The following is a 13,824-nucleotide window of genomic DNA, read 5'->3' as shown; positions in this document are numbered from 1 at the left end:
ACTGTATATTAACTTTATAGTTTTTCATCCTTCTATTACAAACTTGGATTTTAGTTAAATATCTTGAATAAATTTTTGCTTCAACTTCCACTAGATAATGCCTGGTTTCATCTTGAAACTTGGAGAAGAAACTTTTATAATAACTCTGACACCATCTCAAACTCTAAGTAAATTGCTTCTTCCTATAACACATCTGCTTCTCACTTTCATTAGCTGCAGTAATATTCTAATCACTCTGTGCTGCAGTCTCAGAGAACCGAAGTGGGAGAGTTCCAGAAAATGGTTGTTCTTCTCTTCCTTACAGAAAAGCATTTGAGATACAAGGTGCCGTGAAATAAATTATTAGTGGCACACACACACAAACTCTAGCCTTCCTAAATGTTCTACAAAGAGGCAAGGATATTGCTGGGAATGTGTGAGAAGGACAGCCAATGCAATCTCATAGCACCTTCCGGCCTGATTTCACAGACAGTACTTTGGAAAAATTGAAAATGGAACAGTTTGTAGGAAGGCGAAAAGGTTTCCGGAGATACGGGGTAAGTGACAGGAAATACATCAATCAACACATTTCATACTCAGGTAGGGTTCAAAACAATTGTTGCTTGCGCTCAGTTTCCCAATGAATTTTGAGCAACTCAATTAACCTCTTTCTGCCACATTCTCATCACTTATAAATTTAGTACAGCAATCTATCTAGCAGAGATTGCACAGAGATTTGGAAATAAATGAGAGTAGACAGCATTATGTGTGATATCTAATGATATTCTATTAACTATCATGAAATCACAGGACTACAAGGACTTAAGAGGTCAATCTGGTCCTTTCACTCAGGAGCACAATTAAACCATTCCAGAGGGATTAGATTCTAATCCTTTTTTAAAAATGTCTGTATAAGGAATTCCCAGAAAACACTGCTCTGCTGGTTTATGCTGTCATAATCCTGCAGTCTTAGCACACTGCGCTATGGCCCTTCAGTGACCATAATGCAGTGGCATCCTGGGTGAGGGCATGGATATCAGCGTCCCAGTGGACACTACTCTGCACTGGCTACATGACTTTGGGCAAATTATAGCCTTAGTGTCCTCAAACCTCAGCTTCTTCTTTGATAGTTTTGCCACTGACCCCATAAGGTTGGTGCCAGGACGAAGGGAATAAACAAGTATGGCACTTTCACAGGGCCTGGGTCATGATGTGTGCGCCAACTCACCAGTAACATTACTTTCTGGCTGAATAAACAGGGTCACTATAATTTTCACTTATAACATAATTTTTGAAATGTTAATCATTTCATTTTTAATGCAGTACTCAACACTGTAGAAACATGCTAACTATAAGGAGCAGCCTGGGAAGATTTCTTCATGATTTCTCCTGGGACCATCAGAGAAGTCTGTGCGATGTGCCTTTGGAAGGCACTGGCTCTCTCAGCAGCAGCAAAGATTCCCATATTCCACAACTGGTTATAGAAACAGAGCCAGAGGAGTGTAAGGGACCACAGAGAATCTGGGCAATGGGTCATAACCAGGATGTCTGGAGAGTAGTGACTCTTCTCCAATTTTAGGTACCAGTGTAAACCTCCTGAGACCGTGGTGCTTAGCAGAGAGCAGGAAGTAACCCTTACAATGCTCCTTAACACCTGAGTATATAGACTGAAGTTTATACCAAGTGAGTATGGGGGCTTTACAATTTACCAAGCACTTTCATGCTCTTAACCTCCTTTGGCCCTGGCAAAAAGCCACTGTGAAAGAAAATTATCCCTATTCTAATGCAGTGAATGCAAAGGCTCAGAGAGCTTAAGTGTCTAGCCTGGGGTCTCTGTATTCTAATTTTGCATACTTCCCACTATGCCATATGACTCACTGCATCCAAAATCTTTTAACCTGACCTTGAAATCCAGTGTTTCCACGTGAGAATGTATTCCACGTAAAACGGAAGCCACTTTAATAAGTGGGCCTGTAGGGTGCAAAATTGCACCTGTAGCATGTTTAGAGTTATATTGCAAAAATAAGAACTCAAAGCTATGCATAGAAAACATCAGCTAAATGAGTATTATAGTAAAGTGGTAAAGGCTATTGGGTCTAAGTGGTAGGTGGTAGGTAGATTATTTTTCTATTTTTTCTACATTAAAATTTCTTTAATGACACACATGTTATGTTTATAATTGGAAACATGAGTAATAATTTTTTTTAGGTAGCTCAAGAGTCAAATAATTCAAAGCAAGGCAGCTTCTTGTAGGAGCGGAGAAGGGCCTCCCTTACTTCCCAAGAAAAAAAATATCTATAATTTATCTCCTCTTTTTCTCTTCAACCACTCATACATGATGTAGCTAGTAAGTCAAATTACTCAGAATGGCATCAATTTTCCATAGCTGATATGCCAAGGCAATTACAGGAATCACTTCTAAATTTTGACAGAAGTCCAGATTTTGCCCTGAAGGAACCAATTCATATTCAGGGTAGCAAATTAGGAGAAATAATAAATAGAATTCTACAATGAGCACTGAGTCTTTTGTAGCTACTTATACTAGTCTCTGAAAGAATTCCTGTCTGGAACTGCTGAGTATGACTTTGGGGACCATGGGGGGAAAGGAGGTGGCTCTTTCAGATCACATATTATTCACGAAGGAAAGGAGGGCATCAGCAGGGGCCCCTCTGTGGCATGCCAGTCTTCTGCCTCACCCTTGAACACCCTGGAACTATTCTTATGTGACAACCAAGATCTTCCTGGCTGCGGCTCCACCTCATAGGATCTCTCAAGAAAGTACCTAACGTTTTCTCAAATCACGCTCACTCACCTTCACACAGCCCGGTGTTCTCCAAGTAAAACTGGGCTCTGCACTGGGGCAGACACTCGCCAGAGGTGACGTTGGCACCAGACAGCTGCTCCGCTTGCAGGCCTTCCTCTGGCTGCTTACACTGGGTACACTGAGAGCGCTCTGGACCCACACAAGCCCAGCAAGAGGAATGACAGGCTGCCAACAGGAATAAAATGCAGAAAACATTCTGAGGGTCACATACATTGCAACTAGTGGAAGTCGGTTATTAAATCAAAACCACATAGAGAAGTTCACCAGATACATCCTGTCAGAATTTTGTTTTTCTGACAGGCTCTACAAAGCACAGGGTGACGATAATAATAATGAGGGGCAAAATGAGGGTGAGGTTAGCTAGTCACATCTCTCAGGTTCTGTAAGAGCTGGCTAACTTGGTCACTAAAAACCAACAAATGAACAAACAAAACTCCTGCAAACTGGACAATATTGGCTTAGCTCTCCAGGGAAACACATTCACCAAATGGTGATGTAACATTATGTCTTCAGTTTTGACTGAAGATCTTAAGAAGCGTTCACATAAAGGCCATCAGTGTATTTTTTTTTTGCAGAAATGTTCGTTGTGTTATTGTCCTTTATGTTACTTATCACCCATGACATAGGGTCCAAGCAAAAAATTCCTTTTAGAATTTACATGAGGAAAGACTGCTTTTACAAGGAAGAGGCCTCTTTGGAGCAGCCACAAGAATTTCACAATCCATCACAGTTTCTTATTTTACTTGGCTACTGGTGAAAATCAAAGCCAAACAGAGTACTCGAGTTATCTCAGGCTCACATTTTGATACAATGAACTTTCCTATTATTTGAAAGACTCGCTAAATTTTCCTTTTCATAATATTTATTGCAGCTGCCTGTTTGAAAAACATTCTTCCTGTAAGTACTCTTAAGCTCTTTCCTAAGGTGCTCCATGTATAAATAAATATAAGTTAATTACACTTGAAGTGTTTGCTCCCAAAGTTCTAGTTTCAAAGGACTGCAGTGATACTGCCCTCCCAAAGAGCCCAAGGCCTGTTTGGCAAACAGCTATTAAGATTTTCCATTTTACTCAGCCCAGAGGCATTGCTAGTGACTCTCAGTGTACTCAGCAAAATCATTAACAAAAAGGTTCTTCGAGGGAAAACAACATGAAGACGAAGAAAGACATTAGCAATGCTAGAAGAATGGTAAAAGAAGGAAATAAGAGTGGTTTTAATGTAGGGTAAAGGAAGTGACATTCCTCTGAAGGATGGCCAGAAAAGTCATGAACTATGGGTGTCTTCACGAATATTCAAACATGATTTTTTAGATTACCTCTTGGTAATGACACAAAGCACAGGATGTATGTGTAACCCTACAAGATATACTAGAGGAAAAGTTGAACTGGAAAGTAACATAAATCTATGTCCTTATGACGGGAAATTCTCTTAAGAATAAGGTCAACACCAGCAATACCTTTGCAGACCCCGTGGTCAGGGAAGAAGCCTTCTCCACAGTTGGGCAGACAGTGGCCTTGGCGCAGGGCCTGGGGGTGAGTGCAGGCTGTGCAGTGAGAAGCCCTAGGTCCAGAGCAGCTGGCACACGAGTCATGACAAACTGAGGAAGAGAGTGAGAGATGAAGACAAAGTGACCAAGGTGAGTGAAGGGCCCACTTCTTGGCTGGGCTCCTTATGTGCTAGGAAGCCCTCTCCTCCACCACTCTCAACCCTGCCTTAGCCCTCATAGCAAATGAAAAGAAAAGATGCATTAGAAGGCGGTTCTATCACCACAGCTGCCCACATTGCCCAATTACCCATCTTGGATCCCACGTTCTATCTCTGATTTACTAGCTATCCTTTCGTGTTTGTATTGTGTTTTATACACATTGCCACTTTTAATCTTCATAGTGACATTATGAAGTAAGCATTATTAACCTCATTTACAGATAGAAGAAATTGAAGTCTTGGGATGTTAAAAAATTTATCTAAGATCACAGAACTAATTAGTAGCAGGTTTGAATTTAGCCCTAGGTCTGTTTGGACCTAAAATTCCCCACCTGGATAGGGATGAGTGGAAAGTTCCGAGTGTTGGGAACAGTGGAATTTAGACTGTTTGGCCATTAATTTATCTATGCCCTTCACCAAGTCTGGGTATCTCCAGGACACGTTTCACACGAATATGCACAGTGAGAGGTTGGACTAAATGCTCATTTAAGGTACTTTTAGCTTGGATATTCTGATACTCTAAGTAAGAATTATATTTAAGAATCTGACCGCTACCTATGGCAATGCCAGACACACACGTGCCCCTCTTTGGTGCTGGGTGGTAACAGTGGGCATCTCTGACTCTAAGAGACAGATGGTACCATGGCCTGTCCTAAAGGACAGGAGTGAGATACCGAAAGAAGGTTCCAGAAGACAATGGTCAGGAGCTGGGAGAGGGAGATATAGAGATAGGATAAGACCCATGGGGTCAGGATGCTGAGGAAAAGCATGAACAATGGGTGAGTAAAGAGGCTGGAAGACAAGGAGAGGTCGATAGGAAGAGACTGATGGACAGGTCTAAATATCCTGCACTGGCAGACACTAGGTGGGAGTGAGAGTGTATGTGCGTGCCTCAGAGAGGAGGTGCGTGCCTCAGAGAGGAGGTGCGGCCAAGGCGGCAGGAAGTGCCCAGAGTTGCTCATAAGGGAAGACACAAGTCAAGCACATATAAACTGAAATTCATAAAATCTCAAAAGGAATATTTCATTGTTTAGGTTGTATAAATCTGAAAGAAACAATACATAAATAGCATATAAAACCAAATTTTCAATACAGACTTCAGTTTTACATGCCATCAAACTTGGTTTACTTTTTCTTGTATTTTTATGATGTGGTGTAGCTGCCAAGATGCAGGAGTGGGCAAAAGTAGGTTTACCATCGTGAGTACGTGAAACAGAGTTTATTCTTGTATTATTATTTATTTATTTATTAGTGTATTATTCACTATTATTATTATTAACCTACTTTTGCCCCCATATGTGTTTATAAATACCATCTAAGGAATGATCCTGTCATATCTCTGACCCAAGTTAGTGATGGTTTACAAGTACACAAGAACTCTATGAAGATCTTAAAGATGCTCTTGGCATTTCAAAAGGATCAAATGATCTCTAATGATGATTGATATGTATAAGCCCTTTATTTAATCACTCTAGTCCCCCAGGATCCAGCCATGTCTCCCATTCTCATACCAAATAACATGTAGGTTCTCTAATGAAAAAGCTATTCCTTTTAATTTAACAATTTTCCATCATACATGCAAATTCTCAAGTGAGCAGCATGCAGATATCCGTATAGTTGATGATGATGATGGTGATGGCCTGAGTCTTACCTTTGCATCGGCCAGTGGCATCAGTGTAGTATCCACCAGGGCATGCAGAAATGCACTTGCCATCATGCAACACTGCCTTCTCAGCACAAGAAAGACATCTGGGACTATTGGGGCCACAACTTTTACAGGATGGGTCACAAGCTAAGGAAGAGGAAAATCCATTGGAGAAAGTCAATAGTGAGCCAAGGGAGCAGAGAAGTCTATTTTTTACAACGTCCACAGTTGCTATCGACATAGTAATCTCATTCTCTGGCTGCTCAGCTGAGCTCTGTTTCCTCAATTCCAATATTTGAAAGGATTCTGCACTTTCTGTTTTCACAGTTGAAGAAACAAAGAATTATTTATTGCAATAAGCATTACAAATGCTCTGAGGCACCCCCCACCCCCAACCCAGCATATCCAATTTAATATGGGATTTAAAGATAAATGGCCTTGGAGGTAGAGTTGCCAGATTTAGCAAATAAAAATACCAGATTTCCAGTTAAATTTGAATTTCAGATAAATAATGAATAATCAATTAAGTTTGTCCTAAACATGTCATCCTTAATCTGGCAGCCCTAGTTGGAACGAGAATCCAGAAACTCAGAGTTTTACTATGCAAGTTCATGCTACAAAAATGTTAACTTGTTGAACTTCCCCAATCTTCCAGTATCTACTTACTCTCTTTTTCATTTATTTAGCCCCCCAAATATTTCTTCTGCTTTGTGTCAGGCACTGACCAGGTGGTAGGGACACAAATATCAAATTACCCTGGTCTTTGCTTTAAGGGCTTTATGAGTCTGATAGAGGAAGACAGACATACGCGATATGAGAAATACTACAAGGGAAATTCTAAACACATGTGTGTGGTATAGAAGAGATCAAAGGTCAAGAAAGAATTCATTTAACAGTAGCCCTTAAACACTGTCTTGGGAAGTGAGTCAGAACATGCTTAGCTAATGGGAATGGACTCCTGACCTAAGCTGCGAGGCAAGGAAAGGTCCAGGGCCTGGCAAAGCTTGGGCTCTCCAGGGACAAAGCAGCTCCATTCAGCTAGAACAGTGGGCAGGAACAGATCATATAAACCTGTATGCCAGACTCCACCGTCTAGACTCTCATTGGGTGAAAAGAAGGTAGCAGGAGCCCCTGCCAAGTTTTCATCACAATAGAAACATCACATCACCACATTGGTTATAAGAAAGATTCTTTTGGCTTCCATTTGGGGGAAAGTTTGGAGAAGCAAAGAAGGAAAGCTGGCAGTCTAGCTGGAAGACTGTGGCCAAGTCTTCTTCCCATCGCTCACAGGACAAGATGGTCAGGGGCTGATCGGGCTTGTGGAGGAGACAATAGATTTGAGACCTGTGTAGGAGAAAGTGTCTCAGATGGATTCCGGGGGTCTGGCTTGGGGGATGAGTGATGCCACTCAGAGAATGCAAGAAGGGGAGTAGGTGTGGGGGATTCTCCTGGGCTCGGTTTGGGATAGGTACAGTTCAGTAAACTGCCTGATTTATTGCTCTGGAGTTCAGGGGAGAGGCCTGGGGGTCATCACATATAGGTGATTGTTGAAATCAAAAATAGTTTATTTACTCAGGAAAAGCATGAAAAATAAGACAGAAGAGATCAAGGATCAGAGAGCGCCAATATTTAATGGAAAAAAGAAACAACTAGCAAAAGTGACCAAGAAGAAATCATACAAAGGTTGAAGAGAAAACAGGAATGTGATGGCTGAGAAGCCAAGGGAGGAAAGGGTTTCGAGAAGGGAGTCATTACAAGTGCAGAAAGGACAGCTAAAGTCTGACCATGGCTCACTGCACCTAGAAATTGAGATGTGGGCAAGCTGTGCCACAGCCGTTCAAGTCGGGTCATTAGAATGAAAGTGAAGGTCACAATTATTGACTGCTCCTTAAAAGGCTCCTGGCTGTGAACGGATGGGAACAGAGACAGAAATAATTAAAAGGCTAAGAGAATATTTTGTTTCTCCAGTATTGTAAAAGCTCAAGGCAAGAAGAGTTTAAATAATTGTGCAAAGAATACCTAGGAGAAAAGGGGATGTACATTCAAAAGTACAGAAGGAGCGATTAGCCTTGGACAGACCAGAGGAAGGCCACCTCTTCTGAGTGGGAGTAGGGAGGTGGAGTGAGTGCAGCTGCAGGTAAGTCTGTGCAGGTAAGTCTACTCAGTGCTCACTGGCTAAATGCTTTAAAACCAAACCAAACAACCTTCTCACCAGCAGAAAGTCAATGCTGAGATCTATTCTTCTATTCTCTTAATCTACCTACACCATGCTAGCTTCTGAAAAACATTTCAAGAACTTGGGGAAAACAATGCAGGTGATAGGGACACATGTTGCATCCTGCATCCTAGAGGATTCACGTCCCTAGAGGATTCACATCTCTCTAGGAGCAAACACGTGAGGCAGGATGATGTTCAGTAAATGGTCAGTGGCAACGATCTTCATATCAGAGAAAGAGGAAACCACCCCCTCAACTCATAACTGGAACAAAGAAGCAAATATAAATCTGAAAAGCACCTTTCCTCCCACCTCCCATAACAACTTCAGAAGTTTACAGTTCTAGAACTGACATCTCAACAGAACTGAACAATCTTTAAGCTAAGAGGGTATCCCCAGAAATAAAGAATAGCATAAATTTCTTAAAATTTAGAATTGACCAACAATAAAAAACATTAAAAGTCCAACACTTAAGACACACCTAATGCAATACTTAAGAGTTTAATTTGTAAATGTAAATAAAATTATTAGGAATATATCATTTTTTTCTCAAACTAGTCTATAACTTCAATACAGTAGCAATAAAAATTCCAGTTGTATTTCATTAGGAACTGAATAATAATTCTAAAGCCTATGAATAATTAAGCCAACTTTGAAAATAAAGAGGAAAGAAAGGGAAAATTTACCCAGCCAGATATTGAGACATACTGCAAAGCTATAGAAATTAATGAAAACATAAAACAAAACAATGTGAGAGGGAACAAGAACAGAAATTTAGATTACTGGAATACCTCAGAGACAGACCTATGTGCATACAGGAATTTAATAGAGTGATACAATAAAGATCAACAAAGAAGGTTAGATTGAATTACTAAATGGCTTGGGAAAACTGCATCATGAAATGAAGAAAAATAAAACTGGATCCATACTTTAACCCATATCTATAAGTGGGTTCCAGATAGTTCAACAACCTAAGTTAAGATAAAATGATCACATTAATAGTAGAAAATATAGAATAATTTTTCATTAACTTGGGCAGAAAAACATAATTCAAGTTCAAAATGAGCAGAATTTTTTAAAATTCAAAATTGAAATGTTAAAGTAAAAAGTGATATATTAAAAAGTCTGTTCAACTCAGGGTACCATAATAAAATTCCAAAGGGAACATTTGCATATTTGAGATTGACAAGAGTTAATACCTATAACAGACAAGGGACTCCATAAAGTCAACAATCAGAGGCAGCAAGGCCAATAAAAAGAGGGAAAAAAACACATTAAAAAGCAATTTATAGAAGAGGAAATACAAAAGTCCAAAAGAAGTTGAAGGTATTTTCAAACTCAGTAATCAGAAGAACACAAATTAAAATTGGATGTCCCTATATACCTATTGACAGAGAAAATCCTCAAGCTTGATAATGCCAAATGGTGGCAAGGATGTGGAAATGAGAGAGCCCTCATGCTTTGGAGTGTCTATGCTGGGGAGCTACCTTGCACTACTCAGTCAAGTAGAGAATATGCAAAGTCAAGAAACCAACAATTCTGCTCCTAGATTATCCATCCCAGGGAACCTCCCACATGGTTCATAAAGGTACAAGTTCAAGGCTCTTCCCTCATGCTCTCTAATGATGGCACACAGATAGAAGGAACCCAGGGAGTCTGTTGCTGGGAGACTGGATGCCTGAGCTATGTGGATGGAGGCCAGGGAGGACTGTGCAGCAGCAAAAAGTGAAGGGCTAGATTATACAGCAACATGGATGAACTTTAAAAACATAATGCTGAGGAAAAAAAGAAGAGGACAACATGACTTTGATAACACGATATAATTAAACACATATGTACAGAGGAGTCCTAGTTGGGGTGCCAATCACCGTGCAGTCAAAAATCCGCATATAATTTCTGACTCCCTAAAAACTTAACTAACCTCAACTACCCTCAGTATCTGTGCGGAACTGGTCCCAGGACCCCCACAGATACCAAAATTCACAGACGTTCAGGTTCCTTATATTCACTGGTGTAGATCAATGTATACAGTCAGTTCTCCATGTCTGCTGACTCCCAGCCATAAACTGAAAACACTACAGTGATTTATTTTTTAAAAATCCATATATATGTGAACCTACATAGTTCAAATCCGTGTTGTTTGAGAGTCAGCTATACTCCAAATGACAATACCCACTTTATATTACCCCATAAAAACAGACTTTTTAAAAATAAAATAGTTGCCTAGGTGAAGAAGGGAAATGAGGATAAAAGGAAGAAAAGGCAGAAATAAGAAGAGAATGGTTAGCAGACACCTCTGAACTTGCTTTGATTTATGGTATTAGCTCGAGTGCTAATACCACATGGTATTAGCTCGAGTTGGGAAAGCTTCCTTGATAGCACAAGTACTTAAGTGAGTACAGAATGAGGCGGTTTTGTCCTTTGAATTTCCTCACCCTTTACATCTAATATTTATAAAACTCAAAGCACGTACCACAGATGAACTTGGTTACTGTAAATTCTTTCAACCAGGGCATACCACGGTTTACAACAGGTTATTCTGGATTTTTTTCAGCACTTGACTTTGAGATTTCTGTAGATATGGGCTGCTTGGCTATAAATTATTAAACCAACACAAGCAGGTCTTTATCTTGAATAGCACTAATCTGAATTGGAAATGAGTCAGCATTATCAGCATCAGACATCTTAATTAACATTCCGATACCAATCAGTGACTTGGTTCACCCTTGTTTAGGAAATATTATTTGAATATTTCCAAAGGTATTTGATAAAAATTTAGAGAGCTCTAACAATTTTATGAAAAGTGTCAACTTCAGTCTTGTCTATCAAAAGGCATGTTGGCCAATGCCAGTGGCATCACCAAGTCTCGCATCGTGCCAAGCAACAGCTAGAGCAGGCATACAGCAACTGCTTGATCGGTTGATCGGCTGACTATCAGCAATGGCTCATCCTGCTGTTTGGAAGGTTTCTTTCTGTCTACGGCCATACCATCCTGAACACACCCAATCTCATCTGGAAGGTTTCTTTCTGATGCTTTATTTCAAAATGTATATAAAGAACCTCAGATGTATATCTTCTCCCTAACACACCCGTTAGGCAGTCCTCTTTATTAATTCTTCCAACCCCCCATGTTTTTTCACTCCATCTCTGACATCTCAGGTATAGTCCCAACCCCTCATCACCTCTGGGCTCTCCTTTTAAATGCATGCTTCATCAGCACAAGTTGCTTTCTCAATCCAGATAATATTTCTCAGTAGCAGATTAATGTGAGGGCTCCTTGTCAGTGACAGTAGACAGCCTCCTTGGGGAATTAAGGAGTAAATACCTTCAGGCCTTTGGATTAGTGCAAATTTGATATCTACCGACCTTTAGAGAACACATCTGGCGTAATCCAGCAAAGGAGTGATGCTGGCAGAAAAAGATGAAAATGCTCAGGCTAATGGTGGCCTGGCCTTTCCTTCCTCATGCTCTCCCAAATCCACACAACAGCCACCTGTGACTCACCCAAATCAAATGAGATTTTTCACACCAGTGAGACTGATGAATGTCTGCACAGCTTTAAGCAAGCAGCTGCTAAGAGCTATCTCTCTTCCCTAAGGCAAGTGGATTTGGCAGCTCCCAAAGATCATCTCGTTGCTGCTATTGGCCTTTTCTATTGGCACGACCAGCACAGCAAACTCAATTGTTCACTGTCAGGTGGCACCTGTCCATTTGGCAATGTCTGCAGGGGCAGCCGAATGATCTCAAGACTGAAAGGAGGAAGGAGGAGAGGAGAAAAGGGGAAAAGGAAAATAGAAAAGGGAGAGAGAGACAGTCAGGCAGAGGTGCAGGAGGGGCATCACACTGTAGTGAGCAGTGGATGGTTAAGAGGTGGTTAAAATCCACAGCCAGAGACCAAGGCCTCTGCCCAACCCTATCCCTTACTAGCTGTATGATCTTAGGCAGGTTTTCTTCCTCATCAGGAAAATGGGGATGCTGATAATAACTACCTCATAAAATTGTTGTGAGGATTAAACACTAAACACGCAGTGCCTACTGTGCCCGGTACAGTGCTAAATGCCTGGTTTATATTATCTCAATCCTCTCAACAGCCTTCTGAGTTGGGTGTGTATTAGTTTCCCATTGCTGCTGTAACACATTACCATGAACTCAGTAGTTTAAAACAACACAAAGTTATCATAGCTCTGGAGATCAGAAGTCCTAAAATCAAGGTGTTAGCAGAGCTGCATTCCTTCTGGGGGATCATGGGGGTTGGGGAGGGATCCATTGCCTCCTCTTTGCCAGGTTCTCCAAGTTTCCTGCTGACTCACAGGCCCTCCCTGCCATGCTCCGACCTCTGCTTCCATCTCAGATCTTCTTTTCTGACTCCCACCCTCAAACCTTCCTCAAATAAAGACCTTTGTGATGAAGCTGGCCCAGCCCGGGAACCCAGGATAATCTCTCATCTCAAGATCCTTGTCACAAATTATGGTAATTAGGATGTGGACATCTTTGAGAGGCCATTATTCTGTTTACCACAGGTGCTACTATTATCCCCATTTTATAAATGGGAAAGTGACATGTGGGGAGATGAAGTAACTTGCCCAAAGTCACATTTTTCCCACAATACTTTCCTGCTTCTCAATGGGTTAATGTTTATAACGCACTTGGAATAGTGCCTGGCACAAGGGACTCCAGAAGCTGGGTTAATATCTATTGTTATGCAAGGGGTGTTGAAGGTAGAATAGACAAGAACTGCTTCAGCTTTTTAAATCAGTGGCACCAAAAACAAGGGCGGGAGGGACTGCCCTTGGCCAGCCTCCAAGTGTCTTTGTCTCCATGATATCTGGAAGGTAGTCTGGGGCTGATGGAGGGTTTGGGATTTGGAGAAAGGACGTCCTGCTCCTGTCTGTCTGTACAGCTGTGGGTCTGAAGCAAGCAGCCCGATTCTCACTGCCTTCCTCTGCAGAGCAAGGCTGAAACAAGTTGCAGGGGTGGGGGTGGGGAGGGAGGTATTGAAGGAGATCTCCCCACGTGAAAAAAGCATGTTTTGTTAACTACTAAAACACCAGCAATGCCAACAGCTATTTGCACACTTGTTGAGTTAAAGAAACATTGGTTATTGATGCTATGGTTGGACTTAAACACGAGATGCTGGAAGAGGAGGACACTCTGGCATGCAAAGTCTGGCACCTACCCCTGCAGGTCCCCTGCTTGTTGTAAAAGCCGTCACCGCAGCTGCTCTTACAGCCACCCTCCCTCAGCACTTGGAGGGGGTCTCTGCAGGCCAGGCAGTGCTTCTCCAGGGGACCCCAGCAGGCCGCGCAGGACTCGTGGCAGGCTGCAGGCAAACAGCAACATCAGTGAACCATCTACAGTAGAAAAGACTGGTCAGTTTTGCCTGGAAAAGTTTTGAAATTTATAAGGAGGATGTTGGGTCCTTCATTCCTAAACCACTATGCATATATGTACACCCCAG

General features: G+C 41.4%; 1 protein-coding gene across 3 annotated transcripts in view; it reads right to left on the bottom strand.

Annotated features, from left to right (window-relative positions):
* The window catches only part of FRAS1 (Fraser extracellular matrix complex subunit 1), a 423,042-nt gene that overhangs the window by 199,707 nt on the left and 209,511 nt on the right, over positions 1-13,824 (bottom strand). For all 3 annotated transcript variants that reach the window (XM_036022554.1, XM_036022552.1, XM_028505680.2), the window contains exons 15-18: positions 13,543-13,686; positions 6,158-6,298; positions 4,259-4,399; positions 2,792-2,968 (exon numbers count right to left, since the gene is read on the bottom strand). In XM_036022554.1, the coding sequence (XP_035878447.1) occupies positions 2,792-2,968; positions 4,259-4,399; positions 6,158-6,298; positions 13,543-13,686 (603 nt within the window). The remainder of the gene's footprint in view (positions 1-2,791; positions 2,969-4,258; positions 4,400-6,157; positions 6,299-13,542; positions 13,687-13,824) is intronic.

This window comes from Phyllostomus discolor, chromosome 1 (assembly GCF_004126475.2).
Source record: "Phyllostomus discolor isolate MPI-MPIP mPhyDis1 chromosome 1, mPhyDis1.pri.v3, whole genome shotgun sequence".
Classification (NCBI taxonomy): Eukaryota; Metazoa; Chordata; class Mammalia; order Chiroptera; family Phyllostomidae; genus Phyllostomus; species Phyllostomus discolor.
The sequence above is the reverse complement of the archived record's forward strand: the minus strand, read 5'-3'. Positions and strand labels throughout refer to the sequence as shown.